This window comes from Suillus discolor (assembly GCF_016758755.1).
Source record: "Suillus discolor strain FC423 chromosome Unknown F5147scaffold_1, whole genome shotgun sequence".
In the NCBI taxonomy this organism is placed as follows: Eukaryota; Fungi; Basidiomycota; class Agaricomycetes; order Boletales; family Suillaceae; genus Suillus; species Suillus discolor.
The window spans coordinates 97210-121093 of NW_024541248.1; the positions used below are offsets into that span (position 1 = coordinate 97210).

Genomic DNA, 23884 nt, shown 5'->3' on the forward strand with positions numbered 1-23884 from the left:
CCTATAACTTGAAATCTAATTTCATTCAGCGATTTTTTGGCACATCCAATATGTAAGTACTAGTCAAACTACAATCTGATTATTGTTTTTTTATCTTTAAGTGTCCCACACTCAGCAGCTCCAGCTGCTCGCGTCCCACCCCGAGCTTCGCTCTGTCCAGCCCAACTACCACAGGTCATGTTGGCATCAACAGACAGTGCCCTCGAGCGGGTGTCGATCCTCATTCGAGCCATTCGCAGTTCGTGAGTCCATCAATCGCTCGAGCCACGGGGTGGACTTTGTAGCCTCCGCATGAATCCTTAAGAGTATTTCGAATGTGTCGACTTGGAGATTACGTCGTCACGCAGATTGTGTTAATGTTGTGCCCAGATCAGAGGATGTGCACTCCGCACTCTATTTAATTCAAACGATTTGTATTACTATCATATGTGAATTATATCTCCTGGAGTCTTGGATGCCCCGCAGTTCTGCCTTGGGCCAGGCACAGCCACTTAAAGCAGGATGGACTTGCTTTTTCCGGCTTTTTCCGGGTGGCTGAACTTTAATGATGAGTGACTATACAGAACAGACAGCTGCCCAGATGCAAAATCCATCGCGATATAAGAAACTGGTCTAGTCTTTTTAACATATGGCACTGTCTTAGTCATGGACAAGTATGTGTTGCACGAGTGTGATTAACTGATCGAAACACCGTCCCGGAACACAATTCAATCACGTTTTTCACACTTGTGTCACGCAGTAAATACATAAAGAACTAAATATGATTACAACCAGCAGTAGGATAACTTTGTAAGCCAATGAGGTCAGGCAATATGAGTCAAGTCTTGGCTCTCCTTAAGGAGCGGTTAGAAAACACACAAAATATAAGAAGGACACACAAACTTTGATTTTCCCCCAGCAGACCCTCCACCATGTTCATGAGGACGCTTGGAAGACACGTCGCCAGTAGCATTTGCAGTAATGTTGCAAGTTGATGGTTTGCATATGCGACCGGTCCGTGTATGGCAAGTATGGGTATCACATTCTGTGATTGCGAAATCTGCTGCAGGAGGAGTGCAGGATGGTGTTGCTGATGCGTCTATACTAGGAGTGCTAGTGTCAGGGCAGCATGTCAGAGGGGTGGGAGACTTGGGAGCGATTGTGTGGGGAGCCTGCAATGCCAGAGTAGGTGTCCTGTTGATGAGAGTTGTAACAGGATCCGATTGCATGGATGGGGGAAGAGTTGGCAGCACCGTCGCATTGGCAGCGGGAGAAGTGGGAGCTATCGTGTGGGGAGCCTGCAATGCCAGCAAAGTACGTGTGCTGTCAACAAGAGTTGTGGTAGGTTCTGACTGCATGGATGGGGGAAGAGTCGGCAGCACCGTCGCATTGGCAGTGGGAGAAATGGGAGCTATCGTGTGGGGAGCCTGCAATGCCAGCAAAGTACATGTGCTGTCAACAAGAGTTGTGGTAGGTTCTGACTGCATGGATGGGGGAAGAGTCGGCAGCACTGTCGCATTGGCAGTGGGAGAAGTGGGAGCTATCGTGTGGGGAGCATGGGATACCAGCAAAGTGCGTGTGGTGTCGACGAGAGTTGTGGTAGAATCTGATTGCGTGGATGGGGGAAGAATTGGCAGCACCATCGCATTATCAGTGGGAGAGGCGAGGGCAGATACATGCAATGAGGACTGCGCAGATGCAAGTTGAGCGAATTCTTTGCCTGCCGGCACACTGGATGACCCGAAGTTACATAAAAAGGCGTTGAATTCTGGCCTCATCCAAAAATGCATCCTGTTTTCGTCCGGTAGGTTGGGATCTGAGTCCAAGAAGGGGCCAGAGTGGCAATTTGGGGCCGCAGATGTGTTCTCTCTGGATAATGGTAGGCTGTCTGGTACATTAGGCAGTATGAGGTTAGACATGGATAACGCCCCATGTGCGAAGTCAGAATCCCAGTCAGAGGTGTATGAGTCGTCAAAAGAGTTCCCGAATGTATCATTACTGGATAATACTGGGAAAGAAGAGGAGGGCGGTACATGGGCGGATACATCACAAGGTGCCGATATATGCTGGTGGGTGGGTGATCCATTTTGGGATATATCGAGTCTATCAGGTGAAAATCTTAAAAGACTTGGATCATCGAGGGCTACAGATACACTCTTTTGCCCTGCCCTCTTGACTGCCACTTCAGCTGCACACAAGTCAGTAACTGTAAGGCACTGGCTAAACTAAGTCAGACGCACAATATACACAGTAAAGATAGTCCCGGAATGGCTCCATAATTCCAATGTCAAACTCTGGGTAGGCCTTATTGAAATCATTCCCCAGCTTCGTGAGGCCAACATGAAAACTTCAACTACCATAAGCATGTATTGAGATATCAGACGTCAGATGAACTAACCTATAGCAATCAATTAAACCACCAGATTTGGGGGAGGGACCACCAGCAAGGAGCGTGTATGATAGGCCAGTTGCATTGTGAAGTCCTTTCAAGAATTTGTTGACGATGGCCGCAAGTTTGTCGAGATTTCTAAATGGAGGTTAGTGAGCACAGCAAGATCTGTATTCAGATCATGACTAACTGTTGGTAATTCAAGTTTCCCTCACTCCAAATGCCTTCCTTTTTGTTTTTCTCTCGCATTACCTTCTGCTGCTCGATGAACTCTTTCACCTGTGTCTTGACTTCATCTGTCTCAGCCTCATATACCTTGGCAGTCTCTTTCTTTACAAGAGCTACATGTTGCCCTAAGGTGAGCTGCTCCCCGGTAGCCTTTAGTGCCTTCAGTGCTTCTTGTACTTGAGGCTGTGCACGTTCTTTGTAGAACAGGACAGAATAAGCTTCGTGTTCTTGATAGGCGTGTGTTGACTTTTCACACTCCGAGATGCTCTCCACTATGGACTGGAACACATCGACAGCATCTGCCTTCGCCTGTCGACCGGCCCTCGTACTGCCCATGCTATTTTTGAAGCGATTATAAAGTTTCTAGTGGATATGTCAGCCAAGTGATAGGTGAGTATTTGAAACCCTCACGTTTGTGCGTGATTTTTCCGTGGCATCCATTATTTTTTTCTCCTCTTCTGTGAGAGGGCCATAAGGAGTGACGGTACTTGGTCTTGGCTCGGGAAACTCATCCAACCATGCCTCATTAAGGTTGCAGAAAAAGTTAGTATAGTTTTTGAACTTTCCTACCGATGTCTCTTTGTACTTTGAATACCACGGCTGCAGCCACTTCTCTTGTTCAGGGGTTGTCCACTTTTTTGGTGCCATCTCTACAATAAGGCATCAATAAGTACTTGGTAAAAATGACTAATAACATGCCCATAGGGCATTAACAAGCGCGTTCATCAGGAAAGGGTTTGACGTACTTCTGGTAAGAATATCTATGATGCGTCCATAAGGCATTAATGAGCGCATTCATCTCGGGCAAAAGTTAATGTACCACTGGTAAAAATGTCGTACATGCCAGAACGGGAAAAGTGATGTGAAATTTTTGGAGCCTGGTGTCTATAATTAGCTCTGATGTCTCCCGGAAGCATTTTGTAATTCGTACCTTTCGGGAACCCCTGGTGAACGTTTGAACCCTTATCCCAAGGCATGAATGGAGCTAACGAGACCCGTGTGTAGAGTCGACTACAGTAGGAAAAGCACCAATTGTAAGCTGCACGAGTGCATTGAGCGAGCGTGCCAGATTGTAGATGGGTAAACAGAGATGACGATGACGAGAGAAAAAGATTGTGGAAAGGACGATGAAGATGACACCAGAACCTGGAGATGAATTGCGTAAAATTGGGATGGCCGCTTTATGAGTCTTGAGCGAGCGTGCCAGATTGTAGATGGGTAAACAGAGATGACGAGAGAATAAGATTGCGGAAGGACGATGAATATGACACCAAGGCCAACGAGCAAAGAAAAGCCATGCGATGCGTGAATTCTACATTTGCAAAGGGCGACATAGACGAGACCGACAAAAGATGAGAAAAAGCTCGACCCTTTCAATGGTACTAAGCTCACTTGGTGGGTTTTGATCCTATAAAAGTCCGACAAAAGGTGAACAGTTGCAACAAACCTACATTGTCGTAGACTCATAATAAAATTGAATCGCTCAACAACAGACTGATATACTGAGAGTTGCTGAATGGGTGCTGAAATATGTAGATCAGGTGCTGGGACAAAATACCAAACATTGCAGAACATAATAACTAATGGCAGACTTCGGTCCTATAGTTAAAGTCCAACAAATCATGTAAAGGCAAATTTTGGTCCTATAGTAAAAGTCCGACAAATCGTGATGCCAACGTTGTCAGACTTCGTCATCCTCACTCCTCACTCATGGGCTGACCAAAGCTTTACAACACTCCTGAAGAACGTAGTGACGCCAAACGAATGCATAGGTGTTCACACTATGCAAGGTTTGTTACTGCTATGTACTCACAGTTGTACTTATGACACAACTGACATATCCTTTGGCACAGGAATAAATATGCGATTAGTCTCAGGAGGAAGGAAAAATATTGCTCCCAACTTGGAGATACGGGCATTTTACCCTGCACTGCAGTGCCACTCAGTCAGTCTTTGATGAAGAAAAAGCCCCACAAGCAAGATCGCCTGACAACCTATCTCGGAGGGGAACCTTGCGACATTATTGATGGCCTGTTCCAGGAATACTTGAAGACAAGGTCATCGGAGAAGCTTCGGGTAGCTGTAGGAGTGATCGATGAGATTTTCCTTGAGACTCGGAAGATGGAAGACGACTTGCTTATGCAGGGAGGTATTGGCAAAAGGTACGCTAAGGCCTGCCTTGCTACAAAATATGCCAAGAGTGTACTCTCTGCACTGGAGGATGTCTTATGCGATGTTCTTATGGACAGCAGTCACGACACAGACTTGCAAGAAAAATATAATGCTAACGAGTTCTTATTTCAATGACTATGGCAGTAGCAGCGCCAGCACCCATCTTATGTATATAGTACATACTCGCGTTGATAAATTCTCAGCTTCTTCACATCAACAATATCATTACAAAGTCTATTTTACCACAGATCTAGAGACAGTGGGCCATTGGGGTACTTGACGCAACGTCCATCAGGAGTCCCACAGCATCCTGAACAACCATACATCGTACGAGCGCGTCTCAGATTGAGCCATGCCCACCACATCCAGCTCTGCAAGGTCTAATTGTATAGGCCATTGTCAACTGACAATTTTGCAAGTGTATAAATCAGTATAGTAAGACTTACATCTCCGCGTGCTTGTTCGGCTAATTTCAACTGCATCTCATCATCTTCGTCCAACTGAAGCTCCTTCTTGTCCTGGTCAGGCCATAGAACATCCTGCTCGGGCCACATTTGCAACCACCCTTCTAATAACTCCACCTTGAACGTCTTAGGTGTTGGGATCGGAAGCAGCCGGAATTCAGTGAGACGGGGCATTAGCCACACGTGTTGGTCTTGGGTTGGCTGCCAACATTTTTGCATCTGCTCACCATTTTGTTAGCCCAAGCTCTCAAGTGAGCATTACATCATGCACTCGTACCTCTTCGTGGAGTGCAAGCAGAAAGGATGGGTGGATATGAATTACCAGGACATGAACTTTATCAGGTCAGTCCCTATCCACCATGATATATCATGTGTGATTCACCATGTTCTAGTATCCAACTTGATATATCGCCTGGATAGATCAAAGCTTCTCCCTGTAAAGACTACTGTATATTTGTTCAGGCGCCGCATCACTGTGTTTGGTACATTTTTTCGTACATTTAATGTTCTGCTAAACAACTAACAACATGGCAGGTGGACGTCCATCCAAAAAGCCGAAACTTTTGAGGCATACAATCAGCACCGACTCTGCAGCTGCGCACGTTCACAGGCACCAAATATTTGCTCTTCAACAAGATGGGGAATTTGCCTTGCGTACATCCTATCTCCCAGCAAACCCACTCAGTATTTCTGACTCGGTGGCTGAGTCTCCAGAATCTCCCAACAATAACTTAGCCGACCCATGGAATGAAGTGGAATTTGACCCTGTACAGAACGAGCCTACTACTACTGTCACAGAAGAAGTCATCAAAGCGAAACGAACCAGACGGGTACGTAGAAATGTTGTTTCCATCTATATAAATGGTGAGCTCATTCGGCTTGGATAGGATGAGCTTGCTTTCTGGCTGGAAGAACGGCAATCATACCTTGACGAACTTATCTGTTTGGAGGGCAGAGGTGGGGAAAGTCAGTGCCGGTGTGGTGTGTTATCTGCACAATTCAGATGCGAAGATTGTTTCTCGGTCGAGCTGGTCTGCCGTGATTGCATTGTTCAGTCACACTACCACGCACCCCTACATAGAATCAAAGTAAGTTTTTTCCCTTACTATGTATCACAAGACACTAACTTCTGGACACTCCAGCAATGGAAGGACGACTTTTTCCACACGGTCTCACTCATGTCACTGGGTCTCCATGTCCAGTTGGGTCACAGGCCAGGGGAAGAGTGTAATAGCCACAGAGCAGCCTACGACAATGATTTCGTGGTCATCGATGTACATGGGATACATGAAATAAAGCTTGACTACTGTGGGTGCGCACATGCACCATCCCGCTACAAACAGCTCCTTCGTGCACGATGGTTCCCGGCTACAACAATCGATCCCAGAACAGCAGCAACTTTTGCTGTTCTTCAACTTTTCCACCTTCTTTCATTCGAGTCCAAAGTCTCTGCCTACGAATTCTATCATTCTCTTACGCAGAGAACCGACAACATTGGTACTAAGCCAATTTGTGTAAGTACCCACCAAGTGCCTTTTTCTCATCTTTTTTCCGTCTCGTCTAGTCATCCCAATTTCATGCAATTCATCTCCATTGTGTATCGGTGCTTTTTCTACTGTAATCGACTCTACACATGGGTCTCGTTAGCTTCTGTACTTACTATTGATTTACAGGATCGTTATTCTGTGTTCCTCCGCATAGTATCAGAGTGGCGACACTTGAAGGCACTGAAACGATCAGGGTGGGGGCACAATCCTGCAGGTATCGAGGCAACACAAGAGGGGGAGCTGGCTGTATTGTGTCCAGCTTGCCCACAGCCTGGCAAGAATCTTCCGGAAGGTTGGGAGAATGCGCCACAATCTGAACAGTGAGTATTTTAATTCAAAGTGTGCGTGTCACGTGGCCACAGTCCGAGCTGAAATATGGGACAGATGGCTGTACGGCCTTTTTTTGGTGATTGATGCAAACTTCCGCCTGAAGCGCCATCTGGTGTCAACCGACAGCAAAGATCCAGGTTTAAGCCACGGGTGGGGTTACTTTGTGGAAGAAGGTAAGTATAAGGGGCACATCAATATGAATAGCGAAGTCTTACAAGAGGTGAGTGTGACACTGTTACATCGTCTCCAGCCTAGTAAGACTGATTGGGACTAGAAAAGTACATGTGTTAGTCACAATGCTGTGAACATGGCGGATACAAAGAGTTCGAAGGGGCTCGCCGCTACAGGAGTCAGTACAGTAGACTGTGCTCGCCATGATATGAAGCTTCCAAACGGTGTTGGAGATCTACAGAAAGGAGGAAGTAAGGCTAACTTCCGTCCTTTCAACTAAATGAGTTCTCATATTCCTTCCCTAGGTATCTTAACATGGATTACCTCGTATTCTCGGCCCTCGTTGCATTTTCGCAGCTTATCATCTTCAACTTCTCCTATGACATTGCCTGTCAGTGGCATAAGAAACTCTGGAGTCGCATGCCTAGCCTTCCTCTTGCGCTTCACCTTGATCATCCAAGTAAGGTGATAAATTATTTTGTCCCAAAGTTCCACTTGGACGCCCACATCAAAGTATGTCAAACTAAATTTTCATTCAATTGGACTCCTTGGGTCGGTCGAATGGATGGAGAAGCACCAGAGCGTGGATGGGCGAATATTAATCGTGTGGCTGCAAGTACGAAGGAAATGGGTCCAGGAGCTCGTCGGGACACCCTCGATGACCATTTTGGTGACTGGAATTGGAAGAAGATATCAGGTTTCGGTGAGTCAATACTCTATTTAAGTTATCGTTTATATAGTATTCTCATGACATCATCTCCAGGGTGAACAATGTTGCGCAAAATCAAGGAAGCTGTCGAGGCAGAGAAAGACCATCGTGCTGCGCTTCAAGAACTCGAGGGGTCCATTGAGTTTTCAGAGTTGGGTGCTGCGTCCATCGCTGAGTGGAAAAATGAGGTCAAGGCATGGGAGACTGACCGCACAAAGCCAAATCCTTTTGATAGTAGAGTTGTTGGTGCGTCTATTCAATCTGTATCATGGTTTGTTTCACAGTGTCACTTCTCAGAAATGACACAGCCTGCAGTTCGCCTCGCCCTGGTGCAACAGGATGCCAGGGAGCTTGAGGATGGCGCCGTCATATCACTCCATGCTGAAGTAACACCTAGTGTGCTCATTAGCACTGCCATAGATCTCGAGCACGCACAGTAAGTTCACAGTTTTGTTCTCTAATAAATATGACGTCTGACATTGATATAAGACGTCGTCTTCGGGTAGATGCAGATGCACTTGGGCTGCATGTGACCGACACCCAGAGAGCAAACATTGTGACCCGCAGGAACGCACTGCAACACCGGGTTGAAGCATGGTCTAGTGTTCAAGTTTTATATATGCCCATTGTTGCCAACTTGCATGCTACAACCCTCCCCCATCCATCCCATCTACAAAATACTGGCCATGATGACAGCGGCTTACCAAGTTCAAAGCCTGACTCCGGGAAAGCCGAGGATTTCCCACTTCTTTTCCCTTCCGATGTCTGTGATCTCACTGTTTGCAATCCGAAGCTCCTCGAACTCGAGTGGTCACTGCGGTATGCTCAAGCCAATGATGCACTCGCTGAGTGCCGTTCACATATTCGCCTTCGAACCCAGCTACTACGTTTCAAAGCTCAAAACATCCGTGGGCAAGGTGCCAACACATGAGCGCGCAAGACTGTTGACACACTAGAGGATCACTTGGCAATGTCTCACGCGAAGTACTGCTGTGCTCACAAAGCACTCCTCGCACTTTCAACACACATTGATCACATTGGTTGGCAGCGGAGGTTTCAACCGCTCAAAAAGTCAGACCTTCGACCTATGGGAGACTTTGGAGGACAAACCCAGGGTACCACTATTATGTCTTGGATTTGGCTGATGCATGGAGTTTCCGCTGATGATAGTGCTGGTCTTCAGGACTGTGAGTAGCTGTCCAAGCACGAGTCTATCAGTACTAACACATTATTTCTCTAGCTCTCCACGTTGAATGGTGCAAGGCCAGGGCGCGCCACAACCGGTGGCACGAAGAAATTCAGCTACTCATGGAGGAAATGCGGCGTGTATTGGCTTTCCTGAAGTGGTATATACAATGGTGGGAGGAATGCGCAACCCTTCGAACATTTGTAAGGGCCGAGGAGACAGAGGGGTTTGTGGCATATGCCAAGCGTCAGGGTGCTGTTTGCCGTGCGTTGTTGACGAGTTTCGAGGACAGGTGGGCTGGTGTTGCGGGGCTCGTGGAATCTGTGTATGGTGATGTGGACATTGCCGAAGACACGTCATTCGATTGTGATGAGGGACCATCACTAGAAGCTCCCCCTCTTGAAGATATTGATAATGTTGACTGATTTTGTATCTAGTATGGCTCTTATGATAAGCATTCCGCTTGCCTATGGACGGCTCAGTCTTTTATCTTATGAGAAAACTGTTGACAACACGATTGAGCTGAGGAGCCTCCGAAAATTGGTTCCGTGGCCGCATCAAACGACCCGTTCTTCAACATGTACATAACGTGTTCCGAAAACAGTGGGGGATCGAGATTGATCGAGATTGAACACTTCAATGCGATAACATGTTCCAAAAGCAGTGAGGGATCGAGATCGAAAACCAGATCGTCCACAGTCAAGAATTTCAGCCAGGGCATATACTTGGTGGTGAGGCACATATTGGCCGTTGTACGGAGGTCAACGGTGTTCTGGCGGTGATATAGCTATAGACAACCTTACAGGATTGATGTATCATAGCATGGATAGCTACATCCCTCAATGTATCGCAGTTTATGGCTTATAAGCCAATATGATATATCGTACTGCCAGTACCAGGTGCAGTCTGTTCCATTACGACTGAGGCTAATGCACTGTCTAGCTCTAATAGGTTATGAGCCCTGCTCTCTCATAAAACAAGGAGTGGAACCGTCTAGATGACAGCAGGCCAACTAGGAACAAACACGCCAGGCTATCTAGCACCCGCGGATCACCGAGGACGACATCAGCATCACCTCGACTCATATCTTCTCTCCTTCTTCGGATGTCGACGTCATTCGAACGCATAGTCATTTCCTCTTCGGGCCAAAGGTCTCGAACACGTATATATACCTGAGAAGTCGCGGATCACCCCTTTCTCCTGTCTTCCATCATCATGCCGTCTGCCACACACACCCACTCTCGGAGCTCCGGCACTAAAGGGGCTACACTTAGCCCCCCAGCCGCTGGTTCCTCTATACCAACCATCAATACCATGACCTCCCTGCAGGCTACTGTTATGGCGATCACCCTCAGCCAGATGGACTTAGACAAAATTGAAATCCTCGACCGCAGTAAGAACAATTGGAGTACCTGGTCTGACCGCATGCAGAATTATCTGCTCTTGAAACACGGAGGCAGGTATATTCTAGGCCTCGTCATGCGCCCTGATCCGTCTGCAGATCCTGCGAGTGCAGGTCACTGGGACCTCAATAATTTATGCATAATCGCTGCTCTACGCATGCGCTCAAGTTCCAAAGAGAACGAATTCCTTCGCGGTTACACCAACGCTTACCTCGCTTGGAACACCCTTAAGTCACGCCATGAACAAGTCGGGCCCATCGTGCAGATCTTACTAATCCAACAAGCTCTGGCCGTTCGATACCGACGCTCTGAGCATCTTTCCACCACTAGTACCCAACTTGGGGAACTCGTGAGACGCATATATGCTATAGGCATACCTAAGGAGGAGGATTTCCTTACCATCATGATGCTCAACACTATGTCAGAGGACCTCCCCCATGTCCGTAATCACATTGCAGATGCTCTCTCTGCCAGTACCTCCGCCACGGCATATGGCCCCTCCAACATTTGTTCACGCCTTGACGTCGAGCAACAGCTCATGGACACCGAAAAGTCCAAGAGTGGGGATATAGCCATGGCTGCCACCGGGAAGGGGAACAATACTCAACGCCGTGATCGCGTTTCCTGTGACACCTGCAGCAACTCAAGCCATCCCACCAAAGACTGTTTCGCCAAAGGAGGGGCGATGGAAGGAAAGCGCGATGAGGTTCTGGCGCGCAAACGCGCTGCACGGGAGGGAAAGAGCTCGTCAGCAGGGAGTAAGACTACTACGTCTAAGCCTATGGCAGCCACCAGGAGACCCGGTGGTCTTTGATACGACACCAATGGTCAAGCATACCTGCTCGACAGCAAAACTCACCAAGCTATCTATGTCGCATCCTCCGAGCCTGCTGATACTCCTGCTCCCTCAACTGAATTTGCAGGTCTAGCCAGTGATACTATCACTCCTGCATTCATACGCGACCTGTCAGCTGCAGATGAGGATGAGTATACCACGCTTATTGCAGCTGTCGACTCCCTCATCACCAGCCTCAATTGGCGCGCACACTCGCGTCCCATTGACTTTGCCGGCATCACCTATAAGGCTCCCAACCAATGTTCCCGCACTATCGTGGACCCCACTATTGTTCCCTTCTTCCTGGACAGTGGTGCCTCCATCCATATCAGCAATGATGAGACTGACTTCTTCAGCCTTCGCCCCATTCCTCCCTGCGCCGTTAACGGCGTGGGAGGCTCGTCAATCCAGGCCGTCGGTGTCGGCACCTTGCACCTCATTGTTGCCAGAGGTATTCATATCACGCTCGATAATGTTCTCTTCATTCCCGCAGCCACAGTGCGCCTCATATCTGTCTCGGCCCTTTGTGCCGCACACCATTGCGTGGCATCTTTCGATGCCACGAACTGTTGGGTCCAAGCTTGTAGCGGTACCCATATGCTTTCTGGCACCCTCACTTCACGCCGCCTTTACGCTCTTTCTGGCGGCCAGCTGTCTGCGGAGCACGCTTACCTGGCCCATCACGTCCCCACTCTCCAATCCTGGCACTGGCATCTCGGACATGCCAACTATCGCGCGGTCTACAACCTTGCGCGCTCAGGCAATGTTGCCGGTATGCCCATTAACCTCTCTGTCGTACCTCCTAAGTGTGATGCTTGTATCCTTGGCAAACACCTGTCGCCTCCCAAGACGGCCACACTCCCTTTGAGTGTTGGACTGGCCAGAAACCGGACCTTTCGCACCTGCGCAAGATCGGCTGTCGCGCATTCGTCCTCATCCAAAATCAACACAACCCAAAGGTTTTTAGTCGCTCTATCGAGTGTGTTCTGATAGGGTATTCCCTTGATTCAAAAGCTTATCGATGCTATCATCGACAGACTCACAAAGTTTTTGTCTCTTACCATGTATCATTCATAGAATCACACCAGTGCGGACCCGAGGCCCCATTATCACCTATCTCAGCAATGCCAGCACGTTCTGTTACCGTTGAGGAAGTTCCTGATGTCGACACTCCTCAATCTTCAACCCCAACTCCAGCACCTTTGGCACCCGTTCAACCTCAGCATTCTGCGCGCCCTCCCCAGCCTTCTGAATGTCGCTGCGCATTGGAGAACAAGCCTTACGTTTTTCCAATGCAGCGTGCCATGCTGGACTCTCTCACTGCGGCAGAGCGCATCCGTGCGCTATCTAGCACCAATGGTAATACCCATCCCACTGAGGAGGACGTACTTGCGGCCTTACTGTCTGGGGAGGAGTCTGCTAACCTAGCCAACCTCTTTGCAGCGATGCCCGATCACCTTGAACATGAGTTCGCCGATGATCCTACAACCTACGTTGAGGCAATGGCATCCGAACACGCACCTCAATGGACTGCCACCCTAAAGGAGGAGTTTGATTCCTTACGCGACCTGGGCGTCTATAAGTTGGTGCCCTGATCTTCCATCCCTCCCGGCCATAAGATTATGTGCGGCCGCCCTGTATTTAAACTTAAGCGTGACCAGCACAGTAAGCCCGTGCATTTCAAGGCATGCTATGTGTGCCAAGGGTACTCTGCCGTCTGGGGCCAGGACTACACGAAAACTTCTGCGCCAACAGCCCGCCTCGAATCCTTCCGAATCCTTACTCACCTAGGAGCCGCCTCAGACTGGGAGATCGATCAACTCGACATCAAGACAGCCTTCCTTCACGGACTTCTCGAAGCTGACGAGGTCTGTTACATGGAGCAACCGGAGGGGTTTAAAGAGGAAGGGAAGGAAGACTGGCTATGGGAACTACAGAAGGGGTTATATGGTATGAAGCAGGGGGGACTCGTATGGAACCGGACGATGAATGATGCCATGATTTCCTGGGGATTCGCGCACCTCAAATGTGAACACTGCATCTACTATCAATGGACATCTGTAGGAATTCTCCTCGTCGCGATCCACATTGACGATTTTCTCACTGTTGGGAGCTCTAAGGGTGCAATTACGCACTTCAAGGATCAACTGCGTACGAAATGGATCGTTTCAGACCTTGGAGAAGCCCGATTCTGCCTTGGCATCGCCCTCGAACGGGACCAAGCCGCACACACCATCAGCCTATCTCAAACAGTGCTCATCGACAGAGTCGTTACTCAATTCGGCTTAAAAGATGCCATCCCTGTCTCCACTCCAATGGAGGCTGGCTTACACCTCTCCCGTCGCAACCATGCTCCCTCCACTGACGATCAACGAGAGCTTATGTCTCACACACCTTACCGGTTGTTAGTGGGATCACTAATGTATCTCGCCGTTGGTACTCGCCCGGACATTGCCCATTCTGTCCAACAACTCTGCCGTCACCTCGACTGTTATGGACCCGTCCATTGGGACGCCACCAAACGAGTTGTGCGCTATCTTAAAGGTACTTGGGACTTGAAGCTCGTTCTCGGGGGAGAACATCCTGCTCATTTTCTAGGGTTCACTGACAGCGACTTCGCCAACTGTCCCGATACACAACAATCCGTCAGCGGCTATTGTTTTACCCTCGGAAGTGGCCTCATTACTTGGAGTGCTCGCCAACAGAAGACAATCTCTTTGTCTACGTGCGAGGCCGAGTACGTCGCTGCGTCTGAAGCATCTAAAGAAGTTGCATGGCTCCGTACCTTGCTTTGCAAGCTCGAATTCACTCAGCCTTCCGCCACTCCCCTCCTTTGCGACAACACCGGAGGTATCACCCTCTCCGAAGACGTGTTGTATCATTCAAAAGTAAAACACATCGACATCAGCGTGCACTCTATCCGGGAACGCGTGGCTCGCGGACAAATCAAACTTCATTATGTTAAATCTATGAATAATGCGGCCAACATCTTCACTAAAGCTCTCCCACGTAAGGATTTTGAACGTCTACGCGCATGCCTGGGTCTACAGTGAGAAATCGAGGAGGAGTTGATGCTTATCGCGTCGAGGAGGAGTGTTAGTGCTTCGCACGTGACACGACATGATGCGCCTAGCAGAGTCGAACTGTTGGAATACGAACCATTGTATATAGACTGTCGTGCTTCATATTCTCCCCTCAGTCTGTTCCATTACGACTGAGGGTGAGCTCTTTGCATATCCGAGATATACCTAGACATTAACGGACATTTATAGCTAACGCACTGTCTAGGTATATCATAATATATCAGTCTGTTCCATTACGACTGAGGCTAACGCACTGTCTAGCTCTAATAAAAACATGACGCGAACCCATTTTCGAAGCCTGAACTGCACGTCTACAAATCCTAAAATGGGTTCGTGTCATGTTTTGTCAGTGTTTACATAATTTGACAACGTTGAATTCAGTGGCCACTAGAAAATAAGTAATACACAATCCCTGTCCCTATCCTTCCGCCGTTCCTCTATAATAGGTTGCATCTCCCTGTTCTCAGTATGAGCATCAGTTTCTCTTCTCCTGTTTCACGCCATGGCCTCATTCTATTCTACTCAGGTACACTTTCAAAATTTAGGAATCCGAGTCCCTGCCATGGCCGCTGACTCAATTACGCCGACCTTTCCAGTCATACGTCACCGCTGACAATAGAGCATCTGCCGAGGAACAATCCCTCCCCGAAGCCCTTCATCGCACGTCCTTCTTGATGATGCTACTCTGCTTTTTGGCGCTTGGACGCCCAAATATCGATGACTTTTGGAAATCGCTGTAATCAGATCAAGCTCTCGAAACTGTTAGGAACAGGTCGTGCTCTATCCTGGCCAGCACTGTCACCGCAATAAGCTATTCAACTTCGCGCCCGTCGCAGACTGAAGCTGACACTGACATGCTCTTATGAAGGCAAGTGTGCTCCTCGCTATAAGCGGTGTTTTTGTCAGCACGGATTCTCCTGTGTCATCCTTCGACTACACATCGCCCGTTCCCTATTGTTTGCTCTTTACATCCCTCATGCTCACCATGATCGCGATGATGACTTCTGGCTCGAGTATGATACGTTGGCTGCACGCCGATCGACACTGGATTCGAGAAGTAAGTCTTATTCTCTCCATACTGATTACCCTGGCTGACCTAAATATGATCAGCAACTCAAGCAAGGTGGCTTCTTCGTCTTGTCCTACCTATTGTCGATAGTCACGCCTATATCCTTTGTTGCTTTGTCCCTACATTGTTTCATATTTGGTGAGTTGTTCCATCAATCGAGGCTTTCTCTGGTCCCTCATGCATTCCACCCAGCGATGATGATAGCAGGCTTTTCTTCTCAGAGCATGATCTACCGCGCCGTCACTGCGCTCTGGCTGGTCACGTACGCTGTCAACGTTGGGACAATATTGATGGAAGCTATGTGGAAGTATGCGACAAGCCTCAATCACACTGGATAACATCAGTAGTTTCCAGTTTGCTCCTTGTTTCACCCGCGTTAGCCTCCCTGATTGTTGAATGTTTGACATTTCCTTTTCTTTTTTTCCCATCATAATCGTACCAGTAGTAGCGGATAACAGGTTCGAAGTCTGCTGTTAGCGTCAGGCCTTGTTACATTTGATCTTCATTTGTGACCAGACTTCAGCAGACCTTTTTAGTCGTGCCATCCCATGATAGAGGGCAATCGGTGATCTTATATTCTCAAGACCCTGTACCACAAGACATGGATTAGATATGATAATACTAAACATCTTTATTGCTTCTGTGCTGCCTGCATTCAAGGCAAGCTTTCGTATATCTGAGGCAGATCCTCACAGGGCATATTTCAGTTTTGGTAGACAATAAGGATTGAGTCGCTGTTATATTTTTGAGTGAAATGCTAAGGTTCTGTTCCACAGGCTCTGTCCAGGTACTATCATCACAACTGACAAAGGGTGCTGACCAACGAGACAGTTTTCTGACCTTGGTTGCTTTTGACTGCACAGGTTTGCATCTTGCTGATGCATCCATCTGGATATGTGCCGCGATGCCACTCGCAGTGTTTGATGTTTCTCCAAGGTTGTCAAGAATGGCGTCGAAATCATCCCTGAAATTATATTGACCCCTCACCGGCCTCATCCGGGTCGATCAGGTCATGGCTACAATTTTAAGGTTCCGTCAGTTCAGGCACCTCTCCGCACGGAAAATTTTCCAAGTAGACCTGTATTAGCCTCGGAGCGGAGTACGAAGTAAGACTGTAAGATTCTCCGAAGGCCGAATAAATCGAACTTCGCAAAATTTACGAATGCGAGCCTATCACCGTGGGCCAAGTCACCCATCCAGATAGACGGGGCAAAATGATTGTCGAGAATGATACCAACCGTCGACAGTAGTAGGAACGCGCACCGGACCAGAAGTCAACTCCACAGCCACTCCATTACGACAGAACGCGGCACATTGTTTGGCGACCAAACCTGTAGAAAGGAAGCCATTCCCAAAAAAGACTCCAAGTGGTGGTACCGTACTACCGGTCACTAAGTGAATGTTCCGGAATCCCTTTAACAAGCATAAATGTAAAACTCGACCTGCCCTAAATCCATGGTCTACTCTTGGTATCTTTGAATCGAATACATGGATTCGGTTTGGGATGGATGATAGAAATATTGGGCTCTATCATGATGTCCTTGTGTACATCTCCTGCTGCTATGAGAATGGGTATATAATAGGTTGCATCTCCCTTCTCAGCATGAGCATTACTAGTCTCTCTTCACTCTCCTATTTCACACCATGGCCTCATTCTATTCTACTCAGGCACGCTTTCAAAACTTAGGAATCCTTGCCGTATGACTCAATCACGCCGACCTTTCCAGTTATATGACGACAGAGCATCTGCCGAAGAACAACCCCTCCCCGATGCCCTTCATCGCGCGTCCTTCTTAAAGAGGGTACTTTGTTTTTTGGCACTTGGACGCCCAGATCTTGGTGATCATTGGAAGTCGCTGCAATCAGATCAAGCCTTCGAAACCGTTAGGAGCAGGTTATGCTCCATCTTGGCCAGTACTATCACTACCGTAAGCTATCCAACTTCGCGCCCGTCGCGGACTGAAGCCGACGCTGACATGCTCTCATAAAGGCGAGTGTCCTCCTCGCTATAAGCGGTGTTTTCGTCAGCACGGGTTCTCCTGTGTCGTACTTCGACTACACATCGCCCGTTCCCTATTGTCTGCTCTTTATATCGCTCATGTTCGCCATGATCGCGATGCTGACGTCTGGCTCGAGCATGATACGTTGGCTACACACCGATCGCTACTGGACCCAAGAAGTAAGTTTGATTCTAGCCATACTGATTACCCCGGCTGACTTATACAATCAGCAACTCAAGCAAGGCGACTATTTCATCTTGTCCTACCTGTTGTCGATAGTCACGCCTATAGTCTTCATTGTCTGCTCCCTCAATTGTTTCATATTTGGTGAGTTGTTCCGTCATCTAGTGCTTTCCCTGGTCCCTCACGGATTTCACCCCCAGCGATGTTGATAGCAGGCTTTTCTTCTCAAAGCATGATCTGCCGCGCCGTCACTGCGCTCTGGCTGGTCGCATACGCCGTCAATGTTGGGACAATTATGATGGAAGCTATGTGGAAATACGCGACAAGCCTCAATCACGCTGGAGATCGCCAGTAGTTTTCCTCATTTCACCTGCGGTTTGTCTATGTTGTATACAACCTGATGTGGCACACAAATGTATTCGGATTTGATGTATGTAGTCTGGGGCTTTCAATTATGCAAATCAATTTTTCAAGACCGTTTCACAACACATCGAATCGTGTCGATGTGAAAGCTTATAGAAGACCTCAGTACACACGCTTCGCGCAAAAGCATCCGGCAGTCAGAAAGCAAGACAAGCCATTTATCATACTATTTAGCAACATTACAGGAAGTACTACTTTACATAATAGCACAACGAAGGCTGTAGTACCTAGAAAATGAAACGTCAGATAAGAGTCAACGACAATCAGATGCGTTCCCTCAGGAAGAACAATTTGTCCATCGTAAAATTCGGATATATGATTGTATGTTGTAAAGCATCTCGGGGAGAAAGGGGAGATTATGGCAGAATGCTCACCGGTGCTACATTATTATACAACCATCACAAGACAATCTGTAAAAAGAGGAAAGGAAAAGTAAGTACTAACTGATGCAGATGAACGGAAAATGAAGATGAGAATCAGTTAGTGATGCATGTTACGAGTGATGGCTCATTAGAGACCGTCGCCGACTCGAGGATGGAAAGTATCGTCATTCGGAAAGGTAGGTCGTGACGAGTCCCTTGTGTCTCCGAGTGGAGTCAACGTTGGAGTGTAGCCTTCCACGTCGTCGGGATCGCCGACTTCCTTACTCAGTCTCCCGAGCGGCGGACAGATGGGGTCTCCGCGCATCCCATTCAAGGGCAGACATGGCGGCTGGCAAGCTTCGCTTGGGACGACGACGACGAGTCCCTCGACGAGGCGCCGGAGTTTGGAGAGCATCATGATTTCGATGATCCAGGAAGCGCTAGATGGGAAAGTTTAGAGACTCGTGGGCTTCCTGGAAACGGTTCGCCTTATGAAGGCGGGGGCGGTAGTTCTTCCCATAGTTGATTGGGATCGAAGCGATACTGTATATCCATAGTCATTTTTTCTAGTCGCTTTGATGGATCGCAACCTCGTGATAAAAAGAACGAGTATGAGTATTATTATTAATGGACAACTTTATTGAGACTGCTCTCGCCCACCGACCTGCGACTACGGAGAGCTAGGCTCTTCGACTGATTAGGCTCAGGCAATCGTAAAAGGTTCGAAGTCCGTCAGGCCTATTAGGCTACCTGGTTATATCCGATCTTCATTCCGGACCAGCAAATAGCTTGTAGTCGTGTAATCTCATGACGGAGGGCATCAGTGACATCATATTCTCAGGATTCCTGACCTGGAAGATAATGACTTGGAAGGTAAGAATGAGTGCAAATGTATGGATGGTACCGCTGGTGTTTTCTGATTGCCGGGTGCTTTTGCGAAAAGCGTGTGCACGTTCTACACTTGAGGTTTCTCTATAAGCTTTCACACGTCCTATCAAGCGCACAAACTAGGTGCTTATAGGAATTCTTTGAAGGTAGCATTATGTAAGAGTCCGCGAGGCAGTCCGACATCAGTAAATTCACGAATTGCTTAATTTCCTTTTAAGCTCTTATTTTTCTCACCCAAGAGCGGACAAGAACCAGAACACCTCCTTGTCACAAGGAGCAACAAGCTGCCAAGAAGATCCCTTCCTCTTGATTTGAGCATTTTCGCACTTTTTTTCATTTGTCCTACACTTTTTGCACTTATTTTTAGAACGAGCTACATTACAATCCCCTTATGTCGCACTTATTTTTAGCTTGTTCACACTACTGTAGAGATACGACACTAGGTTCGTCACGTGCAGCCCGTGACGATGTCACGCTTAGTCTTACAGGTTCGAATGGTCAGGTGACCTGTGACCTTACCCAAATAGATTCGCCTGCGGATCGTAGTGCTTCGCCGCTCGCAACGCCGTTTGCAACCATCTGACATGCTGCTTCGTGATTCAAGCAACTTGCTTCAGTCTGTCATGGATTCGCCTCGCATAGCGCTGACTGGTAACGAGTGGAATTTGTTCAGAAGAATGATCCAGCTGGATGGACGAGGATTGCTACTGCTCAGTACAAGACTGTCAGCGTTGACCAGGCAACAAACTCCGAGTCAGAGAACGAGGCCACTGATACTACCGGAGCCGAATCCCCCTTCGACGATGCTAGCGAGCATGACCTCGATGCCAGTGACGTGCCAATGGATGCACTCCTTGATCATATGGCTTCCGGGGGTGAACACGTCCGTTCTGACTGCCGTATCGATGCAGATGGCGGACTTCTGTGTTCAAACCACTCCGAAGTCTATGATGTGGGTGACATTACTGCCAAAGATGTGGAGAGTGGCTCGAATAGTGTTCCGAAGGTTGATTACAGGTGTGGAAAGCGTAGACGCATTGCAAATTCGATGTATGATGATTTCTGGTCCCATTAGCGCATAACCTATGTTTTTTTTCCCATATGTCACAAATTAGCTTCGTCCCACCAAAAATTCATGTGACAGTCACACCAAATAGATTCGATTCGTTAAGGGCTGTGACCTGTGACGAACCTAGTGTCGTATCTCTACAGTATATACACTTTTTCACACTTGTTCACACTTGTTACCAGGAAAAAGAATTGCATTTCAACCGGACAAGAGGATTAAGTAGATAAAAGGTTAAACAAGGAGAAAAATAAGGACTAGCAAGTAGATTAATAACGAGCGCGACAAAGCAAACGGAGGCGGCAACGAGACATAACGAGCGCGACAAATGGAGGCGGCAATGAGACATAACGAGCGCGACAAATGGAGGCGGCAACGAGACATAACGAGCGCAACAAAGGAAATGGAGGCGGCAACGAGACAGCATGTAAAAAAGACCAGGGAACATAGCATGAATAACCTTGAAGGTACTAGCAGCGTCGAAGCTCCTAGTCAGTTGCAAAATAAACTACAAGAGTGAAGGACATTACCTCTAGAAAATGAACGCTCGCTCATCCCCAGATTCTTCGTCCACATCCATCCGCGCGCCGCCACGCCTCTTCGTGGCGAGGCTCTGCGCAAGCTCAGAGTTTCGGATAAGGACCGAGTCTGGCAAGTGTGTGATAGACGCCATGTAAGCCCTCGTGTGCGCACCCCAATTGGCTTCTGAAAATACCAAGGGGACGCTGCTCTGGTTGCCTGTGGATGGATTGACGTCGAGCGGGGTCTTGTTGCCTCGACCATTGCCAGAGGTGTCGATGTCTCCTAGGAGCATGTGTCCATTGACGAAAAGCCTGATGGCGCGTTCCATCTGAAATACAGGGTAAGTTAAGTCAGCTGTATGAGAGGGTAGAAAACATGTGCTGCTGCCGTGGCAAGACTAAGAGCGCCCTTCGAGTGCCCCAGCACTGTATCGTTTGTTCCCGGCAGGTTGACAGCGCCGGACGTGGCACACTTGTGCTGCACGAGAACCTGTACAATAAGGTCAGACTGGAACGAGTTGGAGACCTCTCCGTCCTCCGCGATGTCCCCAAATAAAAAGGTGAACTTGTCGAGTAAGGCCGATGCAAAATCTTTGCGGTCCTCGTCAGTCTTGAGGTCATCTTGTGAGGTCATGAAGTTGGCGAGCACGGCAAGAGCCACATTGCTAAAGGTATTGCGCCACTCTGACAGCCGCTGGAGGGTCTAGAAAAATAAATGACAGATTTAAATCACGTTTGAAAACAAAACGTACAACGGCAAGGACAGGCCCATCAGCTTCAACCGTGTGTGGAATCCAAAAGAAGCATCATCATAGTTACTGATAGATAAACAAACTCACACATCAGACGTCTTCTGAACTTCTCCATCACGTGCCTTTGTTGAGTCGATAACGATGCCAGCATTTAATACTGCTTGAATTGCTTCTCTCACCGCCAGTTTCTTCTTCTTTTTGGTTTGGACCGGCTCCCCATCCTCATCCTCACTTGCAGGATTTTCGACGCTAGCATCAGCTGCTAACCTTTTAGCTCCACCCACGCGACCCCTGCCTTTGGTGACAAGAGGCTTATCGGCGACGATTTTTGCTCCTGCCTGCCTATCATCCATAGTCGAGTCAGAGGTCTTCAAGTCCTTTGCAGCCTTCCCCACCGGGCGTGCACGAGGACGCTTAGGCTTAGGTGCGTCAACACGCATAGCATCTTGGTCAGCCTGCATCTGTGCCTGCAAAGTAGCAATACGCTGATAACTTTCTTGTACAGCTTTTTCACTTGCCTCCTTTGCCTCCCTTTCACGTTGGTCGTCAGCGGCCTTCTCAGCAGTGGTACGCTTCTTTCCACGACTATTGATTAAAATGCGCCCGGGATGCTGAGTTGCGTTCTTAGGTCGAGTCCCCATGCGCGTTGTAACTGCGTCAGGTTGAGACATTCTATCGATAGACGGTTTTGTAGGCTGATGAAAATTGAAGGCAGTGGGTTACCAAGTTGAAGGTGAGTTTCGTCACTCTAAAATTTGTAGCCAAAGCTGACTCTGAATAATATTTCTTAACGTATTGAATTGAGGGTCGATTGCAACATCCGGAGCATCAATATTCGCCAGCGCTTTTCGGCACAATGTGCTCAACAAAATGACATGTCCCGGATTGAAATACCTTAAGTACGGTGAGTATCAATGTTTACCAGAACCTTTCCGGTGATATAATGACGTCTAATAGCCTAGGGAATGTTCACCAGAACCTTTCCTGTGGTGGGGTGACCGTCATCAATGTTCACCAGAACTTTTCCGGTGGTGCGATGACATAACTGTCCATTTTAACAAACCCTTTCTGGGGTAGTGCACATTTTCGTTCCAACGGCACCTTTGCAAGGGTGATTTTTTCTTCAATATTAGCGGCTGGTTTTAAACCTTCACTAGGTCCATACGTTGCATCAACACTACTCATATGATGCGCAGAAACCGGCCTACTCACCGTGCCCTTCAGTTTTCATGCCTATCTCCAGGTTGTATGCGCTGGTTTCGAAACATCTCTGGCCGCACTCAACACATGCACGTGTCCCATCCCGTTGCACCTGCTCTGGATCTTCCCCAACCGCAACAGCTTCCATCTCCACCTCAGTCACCTCCTCCTGATTTCCTGCCACCCCCCCCTGATTTCTCGCCACCCCCTCCTGATTTCTCGCCTCCCCGATCACCACCTGGTCCAATGGCTGACGATGAGGATCCAGACTCAGAATTCACTGATGCGAGCAAGCGTTACTATCGTACGTATCACTCGCTCCTCAATGGTAAGTACCTTTCAATCTGCGCTTTTCACGTGTTCTGATTCTGACACGCTCTTAGGACGACCATGCACAGCTGACGGCGTGTTTCTGCCCCCTGGCACACCACCAACTCCTGTCCCACCGAAGTCTCCTCACGACTGGAGCCCGTATCATAACGATATTGAATTTGCAACGGCAGAGTTTGTTTTCAAACAAAGCCATATGTCTAACAAAGCTACAGACTTATTACTCGACTTAATGGCTGTGCAGCTGTTGAAACACGACGACCACCCTCCATTCGCGGATCACAAGGATTTGCACAAGGTCATCGACGCCACACAACTTGGCAATGTCACTTGGCAATGTCTCTCGATTCAATACACAGGGGAACGCCCTGAACATGATGCTCCTCCGTGGATGGACAGAGAATACGAGGTCTGGTACAGAGACCATTCGCAAATGTTCGAGGAGTAGTTATTCATAGTAAAATTTTATCTACTTGTAATCTACGACACACTTTAGTCTTCCTTGCTTTTGGCGCTTGTTGCACTTGTGGGCACTTGTGAATCACACATTTACTTGTGAGTGCTTGTGAAAGAAAAATGACAAGTGCATAAGAA

At 48.1% G+C, this 23884-nt stretch overlaps 9 protein-coding genes across 9 annotated transcripts; 7 read left to right on the plus strand and 2 right to left on the minus strand.

Annotated features, from left to right (window-relative positions):
• Window positions 1-5007: 5007 nt before the first annotated feature.
• F5147DRAFT_766345 (uncharacterized protein) lies at window positions 5008-5406 on the minus strand (the record flags this gene model as incomplete). The annotated part of the gene is made up of 2 exons (XM_041440762.1): window positions 5008-5148; window positions 5215-5406. 2 exons carry the CDS (start codon window positions 5404-5406, stop codon window positions 5008-5010), a joined length of 333 nt encoding a protein of 110 aa, XP_041299803.1.
• Window positions 5407-5759: 353 nt separating this feature from the next.
• F5147DRAFT_741483 (uncharacterized protein) lies at window positions 5760-9672 on the plus strand (the record flags this gene model as incomplete). The annotated part of the gene is made up of 13 exons (XM_041439476.1): window positions 5760-6096; window positions 6145-6320; window positions 6375-6746; window positions 6906-7099; window positions 7164-7329; window positions 7384-7506; window positions 7566-7745; window positions 7770-7983; window positions 8074-8425; window positions 8479-8906; window positions 8946-9176; window positions 9230-9498; window positions 9613-9672. The coding sequence occupies 13 exons, from the start codon at window positions 5760-5762 to the stop codon at window positions 9670-9672; spliced, it is 3102 nt and encodes a 1033-aa protein (XP_041299804.1).
• Window positions 9673-10636: 964 nt separating this feature from the next.
• On the plus strand, window positions 10637-11116 carry F5147DRAFT_552245 (uncharacterized protein; the record flags this gene model as incomplete). The annotated part of the gene is made up of 1 exon (XM_041430426.1): window positions 10637-11116. A coding segment is annotated over one exon (480 nt), but the record flags the coding sequence as incomplete, so codon positions are not given.
• A 4242-nt stretch (window positions 11117-15358) lies between these two features.
• F5147DRAFT_766350 (uncharacterized protein) lies at window positions 15359-15903 on the plus strand (the record flags this gene model as incomplete). The annotated part of the gene is made up of 3 exons (XM_041440763.1): window positions 15359-15553; window positions 15607-15703; window positions 15758-15903. 3 exons carry the CDS (start codon window positions 15359-15361, stop codon window positions 15901-15903), a joined length of 438 nt encoding a protein of 145 aa, XP_041299806.1.
• A 1199-nt stretch (window positions 15904-17102) lies between these two features.
• F5147DRAFT_831747 (uncharacterized protein) lies at window positions 17103-18235 on the plus strand. Its single transcript, XM_041443776.1, has 4 exons — window positions 17103-17493; window positions 17556-17744; window positions 17796-17892; window positions 17949-18235. The coding sequence occupies exons 1-4, from the start codon at window positions 17266-17268 to the stop codon at window positions 18101-18103; spliced, it is 669 nt and encodes a 222-aa protein (XP_041299807.1). The 5' UTR covers window positions 17103-17265; the 3' UTR covers window positions 18104-18235.
• Window positions 18236-18537: 302 nt separating this feature from the next.
• On the plus strand, window positions 18538-19059 carry F5147DRAFT_646941 (uncharacterized protein; the record flags this gene model as incomplete). The annotated part of the gene is made up of 3 exons (XM_041433162.1): window positions 18538-18603; window positions 18652-18730; window positions 18785-19059. 3 exons carry the CDS (start codon window positions 18538-18540, stop codon window positions 19057-19059), a joined length of 420 nt encoding a protein of 139 aa, XP_041299808.1.
• An 851-nt stretch (window positions 19060-19910) lies between these two features.
• Window positions 19911-20638, plus strand: F5147DRAFT_661970 (uncharacterized protein). Its single transcript, XM_041434747.1, has one exon. It carries the CDS (start codon window positions 20006-20008, stop codon window positions 20501-20503), a length of 498 nt encoding a protein of 165 aa, XP_041299809.1. The 5' UTR covers window positions 19911-20005; the 3' UTR covers window positions 20504-20638.
• A 381-nt stretch (window positions 20639-21019) lies between these two features.
• F5147DRAFT_562362 (uncharacterized protein) lies at window positions 21020-21337 on the minus strand (the record flags this gene model as incomplete). Its single annotated transcript, XM_041430614.1, has 1 exon — window positions 21020-21337. One exon carries the CDS (start codon window positions 21335-21337, stop codon window positions 21020-21022), a length of 318 nt encoding a protein of 105 aa, XP_041299810.1.
• A 2035-nt stretch (window positions 21338-23372) lies between these two features.
• F5147DRAFT_537031 (uncharacterized protein) lies at window positions 23373-23708 on the plus strand (the record flags this gene model as incomplete). The annotated part of the gene is made up of 1 exon (XM_041430175.1): window positions 23373-23708. A coding segment is annotated over one exon (336 nt), but the record flags the coding sequence as incomplete, so codon positions are not given.
• Window positions 23709-23884: the final 176 nt, after the last annotated feature.

Bases quoted from the DNA above. Each gene is read 5' to 3' on its own strand.
- F5147DRAFT_831747 (XM_041443776.1), top strand. From the start codon at position 17,266: ATGACTCAATCACGCCGACCTTTCCAGTTATATGACGACAGAGCATCT. The intron at 17,494-17,555 runs GTAAGCTATCCA...GCTCTCATAAAG, and splicing joins TGGCCAGTACTATCACTACC to GCGAGTGTCCTCCTCGCTAT. The intron at 17,893-17,948 runs GTGAGTTGTTCC...TTTCACCCCCAG, and splicing joins CCTCAATTGTTTCATATTTG to CGATGTTGATAGCAGGCTTT.
- F5147DRAFT_661970 (XM_041434747.1), top strand. From the start codon at position 20,006: ATGCTGCTTCGTGATTCAAGCAACTTGCTTCAGTCTGTCATGGATTCG.